The sequence below is a fragment of the Zingiber officinale genome, chromosome 5A (assembly GCF_018446385.1).
Source record: "Zingiber officinale cultivar Zhangliang chromosome 5A, Zo_v1.1, whole genome shotgun sequence".
NCBI classification, from domain to species: Eukaryota; Viridiplantae; Streptophyta; class Magnoliopsida; order Zingiberales; family Zingiberaceae; genus Zingiber; species Zingiber officinale.
The window spans coordinates 149,363,386-149,383,316 of NC_055994.1; the positions used below are offsets into that span (position 1 = coordinate 149,363,386).

General features: G+C 37.7%; 5 protein-coding genes across 6 annotated transcripts; 2 read left to right on the plus strand and 3 right to left on the minus strand.

The window, feature by feature from the left end:
* The first annotated feature begins 241 nt into the window (after positions 1-241).
* LOC121982401 (ER membrane protein complex subunit 2-like) lies at positions 242-6,828 on the plus strand. The gene is made up of 9 exons (XM_042535440.1): positions 242-514; positions 2,129-2,193; positions 3,167-3,215; positions 4,148-4,242; positions 4,532-4,617; positions 4,715-4,774; positions 4,861-4,942; positions 6,241-6,354; positions 6,431-6,828. The coding sequence occupies exons 1-9, from the start codon at positions 328-330 to the stop codon at positions 6,599-6,601; spliced, it is 909 nt and encodes a 302-aa protein (XP_042391374.1). The 5' UTR covers positions 242-327; the 3' UTR covers positions 6,602-6,828.
* A 537-nt stretch (positions 6,829-7,365) lies between these two features.
* On the minus strand, positions 7,366-8,264 carry LOC121982402 (brassinosteroid-responsive RING protein 1-like). The gene has a single exon (XM_042535441.1). The coding sequence runs from the start codon at positions 8,262-8,264 to the stop codon at positions 7,797-7,799; it is 468 nt and encodes a 155-aa protein (XP_042391375.1). The 3' UTR covers positions 7,366-7,796.
* A 394-nt stretch (positions 8,265-8,658) lies between these two features.
* On the plus strand, positions 8,659-9,812 carry LOC121982403. Of its 2 annotated transcripts, none has more exons than XM_042535443.1 (3): positions 8,659-8,838; positions 8,913-9,101; positions 9,249-9,812. In XM_042535443.1, exons 1-3 carry the CDS (start codon positions 8,659-8,661, stop codon positions 9,285-9,287), a joined length of 408 nt encoding a protein of 135 aa, XP_042391377.1. In that variant the 3' UTR covers positions 9,288-9,812. The 2 variants fall into 2 exon arrangements, with proteins under 2 accessions (XP_042391377.1, XP_042391376.1); XM_042535442.1 differs by having other exon boundaries at positions 9,234-9,809.
* A 4,874-nt stretch (positions 9,813-14,686) lies between these two features.
* On the minus strand, positions 14,687-15,292 carry LOC121983381 (brassinosteroid-responsive RING protein 1-like). Its single transcript, XM_042536321.1, has one exon. It carries the CDS (start codon positions 15,230-15,232, stop codon positions 14,759-14,761), a length of 474 nt encoding a protein of 157 aa, XP_042392255.1. The 5' UTR covers positions 15,233-15,292; the 3' UTR covers positions 14,687-14,758.
* Positions 15,293-16,275: 983 nt separating this feature from the next.
* LOC121982404 (transmembrane 9 superfamily member 12-like) lies at positions 16,276-18,779 on the minus strand. The gene is made up of 2 exons (XM_042535444.1): positions 18,647-18,779; positions 16,276-18,443 (listed from the first exon to the last, which is right to left on the minus strand). The coding sequence occupies exon 2, from the start codon at positions 18,396-18,398 to the stop codon at positions 16,431-16,433; it is 1,968 nt and encodes a 655-aa protein (XP_042391378.1). The 5' UTR covers positions 18,399-18,443; positions 18,647-18,779; the 3' UTR covers positions 16,276-16,430.
* Between the last annotated feature and the right edge of the window lie 1,152 nt (positions 18,780-19,931).

Consider the following 19,931-nt stretch of genomic DNA (forward strand, 5'->3'; position numbering starts at 1 on the left):
TTCCAAGCGTTTTTTTTAAATGAGTTTAAATCCACAAGTTTCAATGAACAAAGAATTTTTATGAGCCAGAAATAATAGTTTTTAGATATACTTGATAGAATAATTTTTTTTAAAAAAATGTTTTTTAATGTTACATTTATTCGATAAATGAATTAGGTAACAAAATAAATATACGCGAAATCATACCCTTGCGGGCCGGGCCCGCCTTGCGTTATCACCCGTTAAGTCGTACGTGGGTTTCTTTTTGTTGGTCTATCGATCAGAGTCCAGAGACGGCGGTTCTCGATTGTGGTGCCCCTCTCTCTGTGCGTGCGGACTTCGCCGGCGATGGTGGGGGCGGAGGAGGCGGCTCGGTTGGATCGGCTCGAGATCCAGGTGGAGAACGGCGGCGGAGGGGCGTGGGAGTACCTCTGTCTTGTCCACAAGCTCAAACCCCGGCGATCCGACAAGGTCCTAAAGCACGGCCTCGCCATCCTGAACGACCCCAAGGCCCGATCTAATCTCGGAGGAGAAGGTCTGTCCCGTTAGTTGATATAATTTGTTGGTGTTTTCTTTATAATTATTGGAGATCGCTTCCGAGCTTCCATAGATCGTAGGGCTGTAAGATGAGATGCCTACATCCGGACTTTTGAAGCCTGAATACACGTCCCCCTTTGGCTATATGCGTTTTTGTTTTGGTGTGTGGGCGACATTGTTGTGGGGGAAATAGTAGGGTAGTCGATTAAGAGAATGAAAATCTCACCCTGCCATGGAAAATGTTTTTCTCGAATTTGTGCTAGTAGATCCAATCAGTTTGTAGACGCCAGTTCACGTGCCAAAATTTTGTCTGCGGAAAATTTATTCCTATCAAATCAGATAGGTAGTCTTCCGTTGATATCTATCTCGTGTGGAACTATGAAACGCTGTACTTTTTGCCTTTTTGGTAGCATTGATGTGCCTGTTTCAGTGTAATTCACCTCGTACCAGGCAGCTTAAGCATTTAGATAGGTTGTAAATTCCTGGAACTGAACTTTTCTATTGGTTGGGCAATAAAATAAAGAGCTGAGCTACAAAGCCTACTGATATTCAGGTTTATGTCACAATGATACTTTATGTTATTTTAATGGAACTACTAACTTATTAGATTGGAATTTTGCATATTCTTTTCTCCATGAGACACAGAAAAAACATTCAACAAATGATTAGAACAGTGAGGTTGAATGTTTAAGTTGATAGCCTGCTGTCACAAATAGCCAGCATTTCTGGCAGATTGTAGACTATAACTTGAGGCATCCACCATAGAATTCATGTGGGCTTTAAGTTGAGTTCTGATGAGAATGTCTAGTCCACAGTTGACTTGTAGATTAGTTGGCACATGTATTGGGCATGAATTAGGTTATATGTAGTTCTTTCTTTCATTGGATGTTCTCTGACAATCTATCTTCAACTGGAGATATAATTGTGGAGGATATCTAGGCATTTTTTTTGGCTTCACTGCTACTACATTTGGTTGACAAGTTATAATATTGCTGTGTAGTTTGGATCATGGTGTTGCTTCTATGAAACAACACAATCCAAAGTGAGTTGCAAGTTTTCTTCCTATTTCAGTTTGTCACTCTCTTGTTTGTTTTGACTTTTGATATCAAATGATTTAGCATATAAACATAACTAACTGGAGAATTATAAAGAGAACTTACGTCATGATAATTCAATTATAACGACTAAAGTGTCTTGACTATTTGGGATCCTGTTTGAGATTGGGTACATCTATCATATATTCTGTTAAGCTCTATGGAAAGCCACACCAATTCCAGGTTATTTTAGATACCAGGAATTTTTTGAGCTTTACCTTTCACATTCAACTGCTAAGGCTAGTGTCAATTTGGATAAGAAACAGTTTAGGGTCACTTTACAGCTTGACAATTGGTTATTAACTATGTCAAAAACCTCATGATTCATGGATGAGTTTCTTAATCGTATTATTGCTGAAATAAGTTATAGGTTTTGAAGGTCGATTCCTTCTCAAACTATTATACATGGTGCCTTTTTTCTGTGGTTGCCAATGCAAACATATGTAAATTCACATGTGGTGAAAAGTCAACCTGAATAGTGGATGAAAAAAATATTTACAGTTTCTCTTTTAATACAGAATGGACTCTTTATGAGCAGGTAGCCTTTGCTGCTTTTGATTGCCAGCAACACAATGTTGCAAAGGTATTCTCTCTCTCTCTCCCCCTCCCTCTCCACATGTGCGTCCACATACACATTTCTAGCTGAACCAGCATTTAATTATATTTTACTTCCTTGAAGTTTATTTAACTTGCTTTCAGATTATGTGATATATTTTCCAGCAACACATGATTTTGTACACACACATCCTTTATCTCAACCTACATAATTATTTGTATTTTATTAATTTATTTAACACACAGATCTTCTATCTCTACCTATGTATCCAATTGTATTTTGCTTCCTTGCAGGTATTTTTACTTCCTCTAAACAATAGTTGTGTGATGCACTTACCAGCAACACATGATTGCATACACACATAGCTTCTCACAGAGTGTGCACATCCTTTATCTTGGCCCATATATTTAATTAAATTTTAATTCCTTCCTTGAAGGTTATTTTATCACTGAGCTATAGTTCATGGTGTACTTTGCAGAAACACATGATCTTGCGTGTCATGTACTTTGAAGCTTTGTTTTGTGTTTGTACCTTCACCTTTATATGTGCCTTTTATATGATTAGTTTGGAATATTTTTTTTATTGACCACTTGACCCCATTTACACTTGGTATATGAATCTATGTTATTTTTCCTTTTTTATTGTGCGTAAAAAAGTTATGTTCAATCTCTCAAGTTTTCATGAAAAATTTAGCATGAGGACAACTAGAGGTAACTGTTAGAATAATTAAACAAATGCATGTCGGCTTGCCGCTTGGACTATTATCTTTGTTTTTCTCAAAGTACCTTCTGGGAGTCAAGTTTTTATTGCAAGTTCTTTTTTCAGAAAGTCGGAGAAGCATTTAATGGTTATTAATTATGAGTGATTGGTTGGGTAAAAAAACCATGTTTCAATCAATTTCTTTTTAATTTTTCAACATTTAACCTTCTTGCAGTTAAAGCTATCACAACTTTACCTTGGAATGTAGTTCCTATAAATTACTTATTATCCTTTTTTGCAGGATTGTGTTGCAGTTCTCTCTAAGGAATTCCCTGGAAGCCTAAGAGTTGGTGAGTTTTTCTAATTCGTATTGTATGTTTTTCACAAATATTAATATACATAATACCTAACAGTTATGCATCTACTAAAATGAATAAGCAACTATATTATTTTTATTGGTGTCAACAAGGTAATCAAAACCTTATTAAGTTACTAAGCCTATGACAAAATTTTGGGGTTTTTGGTCCTCAATTGATCCCCTAGGATATCTAAAAGATTCAGCACAGTAGGCCGTGAAGTTTCAAATATTTGTGTCTCATTGGTTATGCTAAGCTAACCTTCTATGCAACCGTGAGGCATGATCCAATCGCCCCCACGAGCGTAGCCAAGTTGGTACTCGGGTGACGAGTTACCATAATAGGTCTCAGGTTCGAATCGTGGGGTTTACCTCGTGCTAGGCGGCCCCCTTACCTAGCCGAATGACTCCTTGTGATTTACTCCCTTCGAATGTGCTTGGGGCGGTCTTGGAGGGGTCCTTGGGGTGACAGTTATCACCTTTTGCCACAATGAGGGATGATCCAACCTGCAAAGTACTGCAATTGAGCATCCTTTGGGTTGCATGTGGTCTTAACTCTTAAATCAGGGTTCATTTTATTTTCTTGTCAATAGCATGTTGACTGGCGGTAGGGTTACCATATCTTAGGTTCCTAAGAATAGATCCTCAAATTCTTCAACCATTACCTCTACCCTGCTTTTTGCAATGCCAATTGAATGTCATTGGTTTGCTCTTGTGAAATACCTTGTTGCAAAATCATATCACTTGAGCAAATTCATAGGTACACAATAAAAAGAATTTATAGTATTCCATAAACAAGACACAGAGGATGCAAAATCTTTTGTGATTTATTATCAATATTTAGTGTATTGTGATTTTTGGACCTTCAAAATGTTAATTTTATCACATTCAGTAGTTATCTTTTTTTTTTTTTGCAAAAATTCTCAGGAAGATTAGAGGGGATGCTGCTTGAGGCCGAAAATTCATGGGCTGAAGCAGAAAAAGTATATGCACGCCTTCTAGAAGACAACCCACTTGATCAGGTGCTGCCTCAAATCTCAATCTCTGAATCTCCTCTTGTTTTATTCAGAGTTTTGAATGGAAAACACTTGGTTATAAGTCCAGATGTTAAATTCTTATTAGCTTGGGTTGTTAGCATATGTTAGATTAGAGTTAGATGACGATACTATTTAAGTTGTGGAATTGGATGCAACTCTGTTATTCCCCAAAGTTACTTGTTTTTCTTTATTATTTGTTTGTTCTTTAGAAGTCATGACTTTGTTATGAGTTTCTTGAACAATGAATTGCAAGTCTTATACCTATACTGTGCAGATAATCTACAAGAGAAAGGTTGCTATTGCAAAAGCACAAGGAGATTTGAAAGTTGCTGTTGATTTTCTCAACAAATACTTAGAAATGTGGGAACTTATCCATTACTATAGGAATCTGTTCCATTACATTACAGTAGAATTTTTTTGTTACTAACACATTGCAAATTGTTTGAAATTGTATCAGATTTATGTCAGATCATGATGCTTGGAGAGAACTTGCTGAGATCTATGTGTCTCTACAAATGTGAGGCATCTTGATTGTCATTCTTGTAATACCATTTAACAAAATTTACTGCTTATATATATATTTGTAACTCCCTCCTCGATTAGGTATAAGCAAGCAGCCTTTTGTTACGAGGAGCTGCTATTGTCTCAACCAACAGTTTCTCTATATCATCTAGCTTATGCAGAGGCAAGTAGCCTTCAACTAGTATCTTGGAAATTGATTCATGTTGTTTAATTTCTGTTCTTTCATGAACAGATGAATCACAATGCATTGAATATTCTTGGTTTATAATCTTGCTGTTCTTGGTATTTTTTTGATTTAAAACGGACACCATAGTAAAGTTCCACTTGATTTCTGTGTGATAATGTAGAGGGTTTATATTACTTTAATGGGCACTGCTATTTTTGAAGTATTTTGTGCTTAACAGGTCGATAGTTTTTGTTTTATTATTTTGAGGAGTTGCTATAGAAGGGGAGTCTTGGTGCAACGGTAAAGTTGTTACCGTGTGACCTAGATGTCACGAGGTCAAGTCTCGGAAGTAAGGGGAGGTTACCCAAATCGGGATATATATATATATATATATATATATATATATATATATATATTGATTAGTTGCTATACTTGATAGCAGTGGAGACGCTCCAATTGAAAATGGCAACTTTTGATGGATAAACGTCCATTTAATTGTGCCTCTTATGCGGTTGAGTAGAGACGATAGACCATGAGTTGGAACTTGGGCGTTGGTGAGATGTTCAAGTCTTATGTAAAGGAGATTGTCAGACAAGCGAAAATGTAATCCAGTGAAGGGAGTTTGTGTGAATTTTTTAAACTTGTTTAAATTTGAGACCAATGGCTGGACTTATAGTTATTTGTGTTAGTTCTCTTGTTTTGATGGGATGCAAAATTACTTATCTGTTTTTCAGCCCTAGTCATCTCATTGATTGATGCATTCTAAATTCTGTACAATCTATCTACCAGATTTTTAAGGTTAAGCAGTCAATCTTGAGATTCAACTACCATGTCTGATAAGTAGCATTAAATTTTTCAGTTCAGCGAAAACCAAATGTGCAACAAAGAAAACTATAGAGACAATATCTAAAATATATTTGAAAGGTTGACTTAGTGAGCCTAATCTTATTCTATGTGCAAGCATAAGTACTAGAATTTTGTTTAATTGAGATCCAAGATGTCAATTTCAGGACAATAGTTAGAACCATGGGATCTCTGATTTCCATGGAACATCACGGATGTAAGCTTGGACAAGAAATCCAAGTTTCCCACCGTCCATGTGCCCACTATATCGAGTAGACTTAGAATGATACCTTTTGTTTTCTCTTTGATTCTAGATTAAATAAATTTGCAAATTGGCAACTCAAGCAAGGTTAGATATCGATGATCTATTTCCTTTTTCTCAATTCACAATGGCTTTGAAATATCATACCTTTCCCTGCAAGTGGTTTCTCCTCACAGCCTTCATTGAACAGGTACTTTACACAATGGGAGGCCTGGAAAATCTCTTAACAGCCAAAAAGTACTATGCGTCTGCCACCACCCTAAGTGGAGGAAAGAACACTCGAGCTCTATATGGCATATGCTTGGTAAGACATCCTTGATAACCCATAGCTTCCCTGCGACAATCGGAATCACTGACATTACATGCCCAAATTCGTCCAGTGTAGTGCTGCCATCAGCCAGCTTACGAAAGGCCGGAGCAAGGAAGAGAAAGAGAGCTCTGATCTACCATCTCTGGCTGCAGAAGCCCTGCTGCGTGACTACAAGTACAGGGCTCCTAAGAAGCTGCCTCTTCTTAACAGCATGCTTAAGAACATGAAGCTGAGTTCTTGATCTGAAATATTTTTGTTTAGATCTTTCTTCTTTGGAACTAGGGTTATTTCAAATGCTGCTAGAACACAGACCATGTAGAAGTTCCTCTTGCAAAATTATTATTGTTTCAGATGAGAGAAATTTTTTACTTCTGCAGATCATAATGCCACAAGAAAATTGGCAGAACAACTGTATCAGAGACTGTATTCCTGTTTTCTATGAAATTTCAACCTTCATGATGACCACAAGGCCCAACCCTTGGCATTGTACCCTAGCTCTAGTTTGATTGCTAGAACACTTGCTCTTCGAGGTCTCGGACCTTCAATGCTTCAATGAATGGCAGACTATTGATGGCATTCACTACCAAGGTTACGTGTAGCATGTGGCACATTGTGTTGAATATAAGATTCGGATGAGGTTGAAGAGGCAACATCTTCCCGTGCGCTAACCATGTTGGTTGCTCGATAAAGTAGTTGAGTATCGTCCAAACCCCTTAAAATGCTAGATCACACGTGTATCTATCTCTCAATTTGGACATGAATCAAAATGCATAAGCCATGATTCTTATATCTCAATCTCAGCACTCCCTTCGACATGGTGCATTTATAGATCTTCAATTCTCACCTGGGGCGTGAGCAAACTCTTAACTGAAGGAAAAAGCTGTAAATGTGGAGGTTGGCTATCGACCTATTATCGTGAGCTCTTTCGGATCTATCCAGTGGCAAATAAGCAAAAGGTCACTTACCTTCCAGATTAATCGGATCTAGACACATGTATTAAAAAAATAATGAAAATTAAGATTTCATAACAAATTCATCAAACCTAACACATTCTAACAAGAGTTATAAATTCTTTCTAAAACAAGCTCTGTTTAGCCAGCCAATATGATGTCGCCAAGTCAATAGAATGCACAAATATCGTATCGTTATTCTGAAAGAGGGGGAAAAAAAGCTTTGTTTCAGTCTTTTGGAGTTCACAAACATTCAGCAACAAAAATTTTTGCTGGTAGTCCAGAGAAGAAACTGGGCGTAGGATTCAATGATTCGACTAGACATTGAAACTGATTCCCCCTCGATCGACGATCTGATAGCTGACTCCTCCCTCGATCTCCATAACCAAAATCCCCAATTTCAATCCATCTTTATCGCTCCTCTCCTCCGGAAAAGACCAGGCATGACCGAGTCCGTCTGAGGAATTGCTTCGCCACCCGAGGTTTCTAGGGCGAGGGCAACCCTAGCGGCAGCGGAAGGGAGCAGGGGGAGTCTTCGTCGTCGTCGGCGGCGGGCGGTTCGGGTGGGAACAGCGGGGCGCGGCAGAGGGGGCAGGTGCGCTGCCCGTGCTCGAGCCACCGGTCGACACAGTGGCGGTGGAAGACGTGGCGGCAGTCGCTCATCCGCCTGACCTCGTCCGCGGGCTCGAACTCGGACAGGCACACCGCGCAGCAGCAGCTCTCGCCTCCCGCCAGGTCCCCGAACCGGGTCGCGGGGGAGACCTCCTGGATCAGCTCCGCCGGTACCACAGGGAGGAGTAAGCAGATGCCCACCGCCTGGTGGAGGTCGGCGTCAGAGTCCGAGAGGCCGAGGCAGCGGGAGATCCAGTTGAGGAGCTTCCGCAGGTGACCCAATAGGAACAGCAGGTGGAGGAGCAGCTTAGGGAGCTCGGGATAGCCGGTGGGGAAGCCCATTGCAAGAGTGCGCGATAAGTGTTCGATGAATCCCCTGAAAGAATTGTCGAGAAGGCAGCCTGCAACTCAGCAACTGGAAGTGTTCGTCTAAATGCCTGACAGAATCATACGAACGAGAACAACAAATTGTTTATCAGAAGAATAGCTTCAATTGTTTGAGGAAATGCCGCAGAGAATTTATAAGACAGGAAGGTACAATGTGTTTGTGCAAATGCCCGAGGGATTTTATAGGAAGGGGGATGTGACTGGTAAATGCTTGAGGAAATGCCTGAGAGAATCTCACAGCTAATAAGGATTTTGGGGGGTCACTTTTTTTTTTTTGGCTTTTTGCTCTATGTAGCGGTGTCTGTGTCTGGAGAAGTGGTGGTTGAGTTGGGCACAATTTTGAACATGGATGAAGGTGGAGGTGTGGCCAATTCCATCCCCATCTCTTTGTGGAGAAAAACCAGAAGAATGGCATGTGATGGACCCTGTGGAGGGAAGCATGATTTATTGCTGGGCATTTGACTCATTAGCTGAAAAAAGTTGTTTGGTAGTGCAACATATTATCATCATGACCTTCAGATTTCCACAGGTCAGTTAATTCAGTTCTCAGTAAAAGGAAGAATTATTAGAAATTGTTGAGCAAATACCAGACTTGTTTTTCAGGGTTACAACATTGCCAAAATGCTCTATGTTGGATGCCATTGTCGATCGGCATCGACCAGGCTTTATCGATGTCACAATCGCCTTCAAAGCATACAAGCATCCTTGAACAGGCACTCGGATGGTCTTCTTAAGGGATCCTTTTCATCTCGAAGTTCAAATCCTTTGCCCTTACTCCACCGAATGAGCTCAGTAAGTTAGAAAGCAACTTTTTTTCTTATCTACTCCTATTTCTTTCTCTTTTATGTTCAAGCTGATTTAGACATCTTCAATTTGAGTTGATATACAAACAAATGATTAATTAACTTCAATCACATATCAAAGATGGCAATTTCTCAGCAAGAAGAGATAGACACACACACTCCTCTTGTCTGCTGAATGCATTTAATTCTGCCACAATGCGGGCGCGCGCGCACACACACACCATGTGTGTACCATCACCTTATCTTCTGGTGGCCACCAACAAACAAGCAAAGATGTGGATGCCTTGACATGGAGAGATGGAGAAGGGTTGTGGAATTTGATTGCATTCAAAGATATAGAGACAAGATTTGTTCTCTTAGCTCACTGCCCTTCCCTTGCTGCAACCTCATATCAGAACACCATCATTGTATCTTCTCCAGTGAACTCTCTTTGTTGCTAGGATAAGATTCCTTGGTAAAGGCTGTCAAGGAGTTATTCATTGGAGTGCTCATTCAGTTTGAATTGTTGAACTGGATTGAAATTTTCATGTAGAATAAAATTTAGATTTTTTTTTCCCATATACCATTTTGTGCTTTGTTTAAAGTCTCATTGAATTCTTAATTTAATTTGGACATCCTAGTTGTTAGATTAAGAAAAAAAGATTGCTTGTAGTTGAGATTGTTGGAGAATACTATTATGATCCATGTTTTGTGGCCTTTCAATTTTATATAGAGGATGAAATGATAAAATATGCAATAAAGTATGATGTTTAGATGAGATTAATCCAAGACAAAGATGTGTCAGCATCTTGCCTAAAGTTGTTCCTTCTATAGTACATGTTTCACATCATTTTTTTTTTCTCTTATGATAAAAAAGTTCCTTTTTTTTAAAAAAAAATCTTTCCACCTTTGAATTGAATATCACAGATACAGCACTAGACTTTCCTGGGCATAGTCCTCGTGCTATCGAAGTTGGAGGCAAGAGGGCAGAAATTCATGTGGCTCAATTAAATTTTAAAAAAAAGGTACAACCCTAATTTTTTTATTCAGTCATCTTCTTCTGTGTTTACTTGTGTTAATGAAAAAGAAAGGGAAGGGAATCAAATGAAAGAAAGAGAATCAAGGAAATAAATTTCTTTCTATTGTTTATTATGATAATGGGGAAATAAATTTCTTGTGGAGATGAAGAGCTGAGTGAGGCTTTCTGGCAGGGAAAGGAGGTGAGGATGTTTGTTATGATGGTGTGTCCATCTACAATGAACTTACGTAGAAGATGAGGTGGAAGGAGACGAAATGTAATGAAACACCAAACACACAATAAAATAGAATCGAAACATAGTAATATATAATTCCTGACATAGCTAAGGTTTGAGCATTCAGTTCGATTATCAATTTTAATTATTCAAAATTATATAAATTAATTTTATTATCAGTTGATTATTTTTTGTCATTAAAATCGAATAAATCAAATTGATATCAGATTGTTTTTAATTGTTTTTTTTAATTTAATCAATTTAATAAAAATTTTGAAAAAAAAATAATTTAATCGATTTTTAAAATTAAAAGTTTGAAAATTGAAGTGATTTAATCCAAATAGTTTTTTTTTTCTAAAATTGAATTTAATTTTTTTGAATAAATTTGTTATTTCGATTTAATTGACGTTGATTATTTGGATTTAATTGAAGTTTTGTTAGCACCTAACATCAGCTATGCCACTTCACTCTTCATGGCTACTTAATGGTGAGCCATGTTTCATCAATTTCTTCGCCCAATTGATAGTGGCGGCTAAGGGCGGAGTCAGAATTTATAGTCCGCCCGAGCTACAAATGACCTCTAAGTTATTCCCGGGCTAACATCCCTTTGTTTTAATCGTAAAAATTCACATTATCTGCTGTGGGTCCCCTGGGCTACAGGGCTCCGCTGTTGGTGCTGGCAAGGGGCGGTGATGGTGGCCGCGGTCGCCTTGGGAGGTGGAGAAAATAAGATGGGATCCTTTGTCTTGAAAATGATATATTTTTGTATTTCCTTATTGATTGGATGAATTAAATTATATTTTTAGAATGTAATGTTTATTACAAAAATATCATAGCCGTCCGATCAACGAGGAGACACAGGGACATATCATTTTCGAGACAGAGGATCTCATCTCGGAGAAAATGGGCCAAGCATGGAAGTAAGAATGGTAATTTTTCCGTGGATTCATGATGTCATGATCTTACGTAGAAAATATGAAATGGAGATGGAGATTTTCGATTTATTCGGGGATGGAAATAGATTTAGAGATTTTTTTTGTAAAGATGGGACGAGTTTAAGATAAGTATGAGGATATTGTCTTTATTTCCAAATTTGTCCCGAAAATAATAATACTCATAATAATAATAATATTATTAATATAATAATAATTTTTTTAAAATATTAATATTAATAATAAATAATAATATTATTAAATTAATTTGGGGATGAAAGTGAGATCGGATCGAGGATGGGGATTTGATCCCCGATAGTTCGGTTCGGGGATTCTCTGAATCCGAAAAAATAGAGATGGGACAAGGGTGGGGATGAAATTCGAGGACGGAAATGAAATTCGAGGACGGAGATAAAATGACAAATCTATCTCCACCCCGCCCCATTGCCATCCGTACATGGGAGGGAGACAAAGAGCCTAATATTCAACTTAAATTATTGTTATGGCTAATTAATTATTTCATCGAAATGATGTGGGAACATTGAAGACTCACTCTTTTGTCTCATGCTCTCATCCTTGTCTCCACCATGGGGCTAAAGTACAAATTAATATTCTATAAAGTTTTAGATGATTTGAAGGGGTGGTGATAGGGCATTGGGCCTGTGTTGGGCTTAAAATTCATTAATTTTTGGACTGAGACAATGTTCTAGATAAATTGGCATAAAAATAATCAATGACAATGTTATTTAAATAAATTACAAGAGGATTTTATCAAATCACGACCCTTATATTACACTCGAAAATTAAATTCTTTGAAAATAAATTAAATTGTAAATTAATCAGCAATTTATTTTCTAATTTCAATGTTAAGGAGCCTTTAGAACTTTGATTTTGTATAGGTTTAGGGTTTTAATCATGCAAGGTGAATAGTATGGTAAAGAATAACATAAAATGTTTTTATTATTTTTGGGAATTAAAAATAGATATTTTAATTTCCTTCCATTTAAAAAGTGTAAATAAGACACCCCACAATTGAATTTTGTGCAAAGTTAGAATTCTTTGCTTTAAAAAAAATTGATTTGTAAGTTATTGAGGTGAAACATTGGTAATGGTCACTTTTAGGTCTTTGACATTTTAATTTCGTATAAATTCAAATTTTTGACTTGTAAATAATATGAAGTGTTGCTATGTTCAGCCTGTAAACTAATAGTTCAGATCCTCTATCTCTATTTTTTTCTGTCTTCATGTTCCACTATCAATCGGACAGATCAAATTAAATCTCAAAGATGATTTGTACATAACGAGGATATTACACATATTTTAAAGATGTAAATCATCCTTCAAATTTAATCTGATCCGTCCGATCGACAGTGGAACACAAAGATAAAGAAAAATGGGGATAGAGAATTTGAACTGTTAAACTAATAGTTTACATTAATTTGAGTGTCATAATTCTAACTTTAAATAGAAATATGGTACAAGAGAACCTCAACAATTATCTTAATTTGAATAAATATCTATTTAAAAATCACAATCTAAAGTGGGCACATCAAGAGTTTTTTTTTTTTAAAAAAAAAGAATAAAAACTGATAAAATACAATTAAATCTGATTCCTCCAACTGAAAAAAAAAAGTCTGTTTACTTGTTTGAAGGAATCATTTTCCTTTGAACTTTCACCCTCCAATTAAATTGTATTTTGAATTTACTCGGTGTATGAACAAAAGGAAAGGCGGTCTACCTTACCGATTAGTGAGGCAAATATCTAGATTATAAGAAAAGTGAAGGTCTATAGTTTAGATCATGACTTTCGGTCCCTCGATAACATTATTGATTTTCTATATTCATGTGATAAAAAATGATACGCTCATCCCAAATACCATGTTCATTCCAAGGCATTTAGAAGGAAGATAAATCACAATAATAAATCAGTATCTCTTTATGTGAGAGGGATTTTATTTCCTATGGAATTATTCCCTAGGGATTTGACTCCTGTCCTTTTATAACAATCTACCATTCGAGTATCAATTTAGCTATGCCCTCCTCATTTATTTGTATTTAGGGGTGATCACGAATCATGTTGGTTCGATTATTAGGATAAAAAACTATCCGACCCTACTAGATCAGATAATACACTATCATAACCTACATCCGACGCTAAATCCGGTGATTATTATGTATCAGATATCCGACGGGTTATCAGTTATTTGGATATCTGACCCTATATCCAATAAAATATAAAATATAAATATAAAATAATAAAAAATAAAATATTTTAAAATGATGATAGACATTACTCATTACACGTTGTAGTAGCTAATCGTCAGTAGTTGCTACAACGTGTAGCAGCTTATCGGCGGTAACTACTACAACTTGTAGCAACTTATCCACAGTAGCTACTACAACGTGTAGCAACTTATCGACAGTAGTTGCTACAAGTAGGGATGATCGCGGATCGGGTTGGTTCGATTATTTGGATAAAAAACTATCCGACCCTAGTAGATCGGATAATGTAATATCCGGTAATATATCTGACGGATTTTTTTTCGATTCAGTTCGGGTCGATATAAATGGATTGATCGATTTGACGGATTAACTACTCACCCCTACTTGTATTCATGAGTCTAAGTATTTATTATTTTACTAAAAGATGCCTTCCTCATTTACTTGTTCAACCAGTATAGGGGAAAACCCAAAGGCAGGTACAAAAGTGAAATCCCGTGCCACTTTGTCCAACTTCTCAAGCTTTAGGATCCATCACTGAATTGTTTTCCATATGAGAAGGCTACTGTTCAGTTTCAACTCATCTCCCCACAAGCTTTTCATAATCACCATCATAGCATTCTTGACACCTTACTTGTTTTTAGCACAAGTGTTCATCATGTCAAAGTTAATAATGCATCAAATTAGAATGAGATCCTAATGATGATTGATCAAGAAAGAGTTTGTATCATTTGACACTTTTCTTAGACTTTTGGGGCTAAAGTTTACTTGGCTCGTAAGCATTCCTTAGTCCATACCATTCTACCTAACATCCCTAAGGACAAGACAAGAAGCAATCCTGATTGTGATCCACCAGCAATAGAATTAACAAATTAGTCTATATCTGAACATTTGTCATTAGATTCAAATAAGCAATTAGTTTCTTTCCTTTAGTCAATTAATTTCTTTCCTTATAGTCTGAAGAAAAAGGTAGCTTCTTCTTCACTTTCAAGAGAAGCTAAACACGCATTTGATCAAACAGGCAACTTACAGATGTTCAAGTTGTTTTGAGATCATATTATTCAGCTTGTTTGCTTTGTTTTCTCAGGGCAAAGGTTGGATTTTTAGATCAATGATCGTTTCTAGTGATGATTTTAAGATCATGGGATCTGTTGGTCGACTTGTGACCAAATCTCCATTAGGGTTATTGATGCATTCAATCGATAGGTATTTATTGAAGAAGGACGAACTTTTGTATTACAAGCAGAGAACAGTTAGAAACCCTAGCCGATTGAGTGATATCCAGGGCTAACCTCCTCCGGTAGATGCTGGTGCGGCCCGGGAAGGAGAAGGGCGCGGCAGAGAGGGCAGGTGATCTGTCCGACGTCGACCCACTTGTCGATGCAGGCCTTGTGGAAGAGGTGGGCGCAGTTCCCGAGCTGCCGGACCTCGTCGCGGGGCTCGAGCGCGGCGAGGCAGACGGCGCAGGGTGGCGCGGCGGTGGATCGGAGAGCGGAGAAGCGAACGACGGGGAGGCGGCACTTGACGACGGCGGGGGAAATGAGGGAGTCGCTGAGGTGGACGGAGTGCCCGAACGGGTTGAGGCTGTCGGCGATGGAGGAGGAAGGGGGCCATGAGGCGAGGCCAAGGAAGAAGAGCGCGGCGGAGACGGCGAGCTTGAGGCGTTCGAGCAGGAAAAGGACGATCGCGACGGGGAGCGGGAGGATGACGGCGTAGCAGACGGAAGGGAAACCCATCGCCGCCGCCGTCGTCGTCGTCGGCGGTGGAGGTGGTTTCAATTGGGATGAAAGCCGCTCATAAATAGAGCGTCGAAATTGTTGTTTATACCGGTCAATTCGAACAATTTTATTTGATTCAATTGAATAATTCCCATAAAATGAAAGACAAAAAGACAGAAATTTAAATTTAAAGCAAGGGTTTCTTCTATTAAAAAAAATGCAATAATATATATTTTAAAACTAAAATTAAATGTCTAGAATTTATTACTAGTTTTATAATCCATAGAATTCTTTGGAGTTAGAATTTATTTTATATTTTAGATGAATTTTAATTTTAATCTCATAATAATTTAAAACAACAGTCGGATCTTATATTAAATTCTTTTAGCGTTGCTAATTAAATTTTCAACTTCCTTATTTGTCATATATTTATTAATTACCTAAGTATATATTTATTCTAACTAATCAAATTTAGGGTCTACATATTTATTAATTACCTAAGTATATATTTATACTAACTAATCAAATTTAGGAGTGTAAACAAGCTAAGCAACTCAAGAGCTATTCGGATCTTAATTCGAAAAAAAAATTCATCTAAGTTTATTTGATTAAGTTAACGAACTGAGCTTGAGCTTTATTTCAAGTTCAAAAATATTATTGAGCCAAGTTCGAGCTTAACCGTATTTGATTCGTAAGCTCACGAACATGTTTATTTAGAGACACACGAAAGTGTTCATTAAGTATATATATCAGATAAATATAATAATATATTATTAATCATTATAGTTAATTATCTTAAACAAATTCAAACTAAGCTCGTTTAATTTTTAAATAAGTTTTTTTCAAACCGAGCTTGAGCCGAACTCGAGCTATTTAATTTTATTACAAGTCGAGTTTGAGTTTAAGAACTAAGACTCGAATCGAACTCGAGCCGAGCTCGAGCTTAGGAATAACAAACCAAGCCCTAACTCGAGCCTCTTACCGTTCGACTCAGCTCGGCTGGTTTCCGACCCTAATCAAATTTACAACTCACTATAAAAATGAAATCAAACCCGTAAACATTCAGCAATTGCTGCATTAATCACATTTTATAAAGAAAGTTTGAAGCATAAGCTTGGATTTCAAGATAAATTGATTAGACCTATCGCAACTAAACTTACAGTCACTGCCGGCATTGAGGAACTATACTACATCTTAAAGGGGGAGGAGGAAGCCATTAGTCGATCTTCACGGACGAGAAAAGGTAGTGAACGAAGTAGAACGAGACCAAGAAGCCGATGGCACCCGTAGATAACATGATAGCAAGCGCCATGATCAGTGAATAGCCAAGGTACAGCATTGCCGAAACAGGCCCGCTTAAGCTTCTAAGCTGAAATACCAAGTAGTTGATGGAGTATAGGAACACATATACGGCGACCGATCCAGAAGCAAAGAAAGCTTTCCACCACCACTGCCAATCCTCGACGCAGAGATGCATGTAAGTTAGGATGACCGAGACCTCGGCACAAACTATGACCAGCAAGAGGAGAACTACAAGCAGGAATCCAAATACATAATAGAACCTTCCGAGCCAGATACTCGATAGGATGAAGAATAGTTCAATGAAGAGGGTGCCAAAGGGTAGAGTTCCGGCACCGACGACAAGGAGCCATGAAGGATACTTCCTAGCAGGAATCTCTCTCGGAATCTGATTTGTTCGCGCAGGGAGCTGAATGTGCTCCGCCCGAGTGCCCAGGAAGCCTCCTAAAAGGGTAAGTGGCACCGAGATGCAGAACCACAAAGATAACAGAGTGAAAAACAATGATATCGGTAGAGCTCCAGTACTCTTGCTCCCCCACAGCATGAAGTTTAGAATGCAGAGGACAAGAAATGCTATCCCAGGAAAGAAACAAGAAATCGACCATGAGACTGATCTCCACCCTTCGGAACCGCCTTTTATGGTTCGCCAAAGTCTGACTCCAACGTATCCAGAAACAATTCCGAGGAATTGATAAAGAACAATCATGCCGGTCAAGAGCATGCCTCGCGAAGCAGGAGACATGAACCCAAGAGCAGCAAACACAATTGTCACAACTGCCATTCCTGTAATTTGCACTCCATCACCGACCATAACACAGAGTAGCTTCGAGAAATTTGGCTCCCTAAAGACATCGCCTACGACTAGTTTCCAGCCGGACAACTCCTCGTTCATTTGTGCTTGAGACTCTTTATCGAGTTCTTCATATCTAGTAAGGTCTCTCCTTACAGTCCTCAAAAATATCACAAAGACTATCCCGGCTAAGAAGACTATAACCATCAATGAGTTCATGATCGAGAACCAATGGACTTTGGCACCTTCCATCTTGAGATATGCATCCCACCTTGAGGGCCATCTGATATCGCTTTTCACAAACACAACTTCGTAGGTGAATGAGATCCGTTCTTTCTCTCGAATAACTTGAGACTTGTCGGGTTCCAATGGGCAATTCACAGGATCAACTTTGCTGTACATTTTAAGCTTCGACATGGCAGCCAGGTTGCGCTTTACACTGCACGGAACAACTTCAAACCCTACAATCTCAAATCCAGACATGGTATTTTTTTCAGTCTCTGTAATCACCCCCATCCCTTCTTCTCCGGTGTCAATTATCCCGACACCGCCGCCTTCATACTCATGGTAAAAGACAGTAAATTTCAAGTGATTGATGATGTAGTCTTCATTGCTTCGAAGAGGTGTGTAACCCACTGGAAACCCGGTCCAGTAGAAGGTGACACCATTCTGCTCAGTAGATCTCCTGACAGGAAGGTTGTCAAGAATCATGTTCACCTGATACAGATCGTGCGTCCGCTGCTTCAGAAGCTTCACCTCCTCTTCACTCAACGGATTTGTAGTGCAGAGGTAAAGGGATTCATTGACATTGACACGGAATTGGTAAGGGGAGTTGTCGATCCGATCGCCCATGAGAAGCTCACCTAAATTCTCTGCGCTCTTCTTGATCCCTCCCTCGGGTGGGCAGTAGGGGAGGCTGTAGTAGTCAAAAGGGATCTCAGTCTCAAACGAAGTGAGAGAATTCACTTTGGGCGATATAGTTTGTCCTTGAGGATACGTATGCATGTAGCTTCCGGGGAGGTAGAATGAACTGCTCGGAGCTAGTTTCAGAAGCGAGATCAACAAAGCGACATAGATGAAGCAGGAAGACCTCATTGATGCTATGCGACGCAGACAAATTTCAAACTTTTCTACGGTAACCTGCAATCAAACTCAAAGATTCCATCTTTCACCTAACAGATCAGAAAAAGCAAACACCATCGGCGCATTGAACAAGATCCGGATCTCATTCTCAACGATGAAAGCAGCAAAGAAGGTTACGAAACCGACGTCTGAAAGGATAAATTGAAAAGCAAAAAAAAACCCTAGGACGAAGACGTATCTAAGAAGGAGATGAAACTTACCGAAGAAAATTGGATAGGGAAATAGCGACGGGAGATCAGAAGATCGAGGGGCAAATCGGGAGGAGAAGCGATTCCGATGGATCTCCTCGGCAGCGTTGATGTCGCGACCCAAACTGGAAGAAGAAAGTAAGGGATTATTAATAATTTAATACGGCGAGTGGAATATACATAGATTTTTTTTGACGATCAGAAAAATAGAAACAACAAAAAAAAAAAAATGATATTTGCTTTTTTGTCTTCTAAGAAAAAATCAATTTGTATTGTTTATATATATATATTATTTTATTTTATTATATTAATCAAGTTTTTTTTTTTCATACCATATTTATTATAATTTCACATCGCCTAACTAAAACATTTATTGATCGTTTAAGTAAATATTTATATCATCTTAAACGTGTCTTTAATTGTTCTTTCTCAATAAATACAACTTTGACTATCTTTCTAATACTCTTATTTTTTATTTTATCCATCCTCGAATGTTTACATATCCACTTTAACTTCCTCATTTATTCAACTCTCATCTTCTACTCATGTGCTCGAGTTATAGTCCAACATTCAATATCATATAATATAGCAAGTCTAACCATCATTTTATAAAACTTTTTTTTAAGTTTAGAGATACTTTATAATCACATAAAACACCTGATGTTATTCTCCATTTTAACTATCCTGCTTATATTCTGTGTAAGACACAGAATCGGCTTTAGACATAGGTCATTAAGACTTATGTCTAAGGCTCCAATTTTATTAGGGCCCATTATTTTTAATATATTAAATATATTTTTATGTGTTTTAAAAAAAAGAATAAAAAAGAATAGGACCTACGCGGTAAAAGATTACACAATGTCACTATCTAAAAATTGGGGGGCATTATTTTGATATATTAAATATATTTTTATAATATGACTCACGTGATTAAAGAATTACATGATCTCAATCTTTGATCAAAGTTTTGATTTCGTAAAGATCTCATTATGGTTCCAATGGATAGAATAAAGGAGTTTTAAAAAAAAATTATTTTTAATTATGGATGTTATTTTATAAAATCTAATCATTTCCTCTTTAATATCTCTCAATCCAAGCCATCTTATTACATTTCTATTTCATTGGTGATGCTTTCTCTTTTGATCAATAAGAACATAAATTATTTTTTTTTTATCTTATTCATATAATATAAAAGCAAAATGCTAGTTTTTTTTAAGTTTCCACTCTTTCCCTTTTCCAACTCCCTTTCTCCGTGCTTCTCTTCCTCGTTGAGATTGGAGAAGAGAAATCACATTTA

What these genes read in the sequence shown, in the direction of transcription:
- LOC121982404 (XM_042535444.1), bottom strand. Translation starts at nt 18,398, where the DNA reads ATGAGGTCTTCCTGCTTCATCTATGTCGCTTTGTTGATCTCGCTTCTG.
- LOC121982403 (XM_042535442.1), top strand. Translation starts at nt 8,659, where the DNA reads ATGAAGGTGGAGGTGTGGCCAATTCCATCCCCATCTCTTTGTGGAGAA. An exon ending in TGACCTTCAGATTTCCACAG is followed by an intron (nt 8,839 to 8,912) that starts GTCAGTTAATTC and finishes CTTGTTTTTCAG; the next exon opens with GGTTACAACATTGCCAAAAT. An exon ending in TACTCCACCGAATGAGCTCA is followed by an intron (nt 9,102 to 9,233) that starts GTAAGTTAGAAA and finishes CACATATCAAAG; the next exon opens with ATGGCAATTTCTCAGCAAGA.
- LOC121983381 (XM_042536321.1), bottom strand. Translation starts at nt 15,232, where the DNA reads ATGGGTTTCCCTTCCGTCTGCTACGCCGTCATCCTCCCGCTCCCCGTC.
- LOC121982401 (XM_042535440.1), top strand. Translation starts at nt 328, where the DNA reads ATGGTGGGGGCGGAGGAGGCGGCTCGGTTGGATCGGCTCGAGATCCAG. An exon ending in ATCTAATCTCGGAGGAGAAG is followed by an intron (nt 515 to 2,128) that starts GTCTGTCCCGTT and finishes CTTTTAATACAG; the next exon opens with AATGGACTCTTTATGAGCAG. An exon ending in AAGACAACCCACTTGATCAG is followed by an intron (nt 4,243 to 4,531) that starts GTGCTGCCTCAA and finishes TATACTGTGCAG; the next exon opens with ATAATCTACAAGAGAAAGGT.
- LOC121982402 (XM_042535441.1), bottom strand. Translation starts at nt 8,264, where the DNA reads ATGGGCTTCCCCACCGGCTATCCCGAGCTCCCTAAGCTGCTCCTCCAC.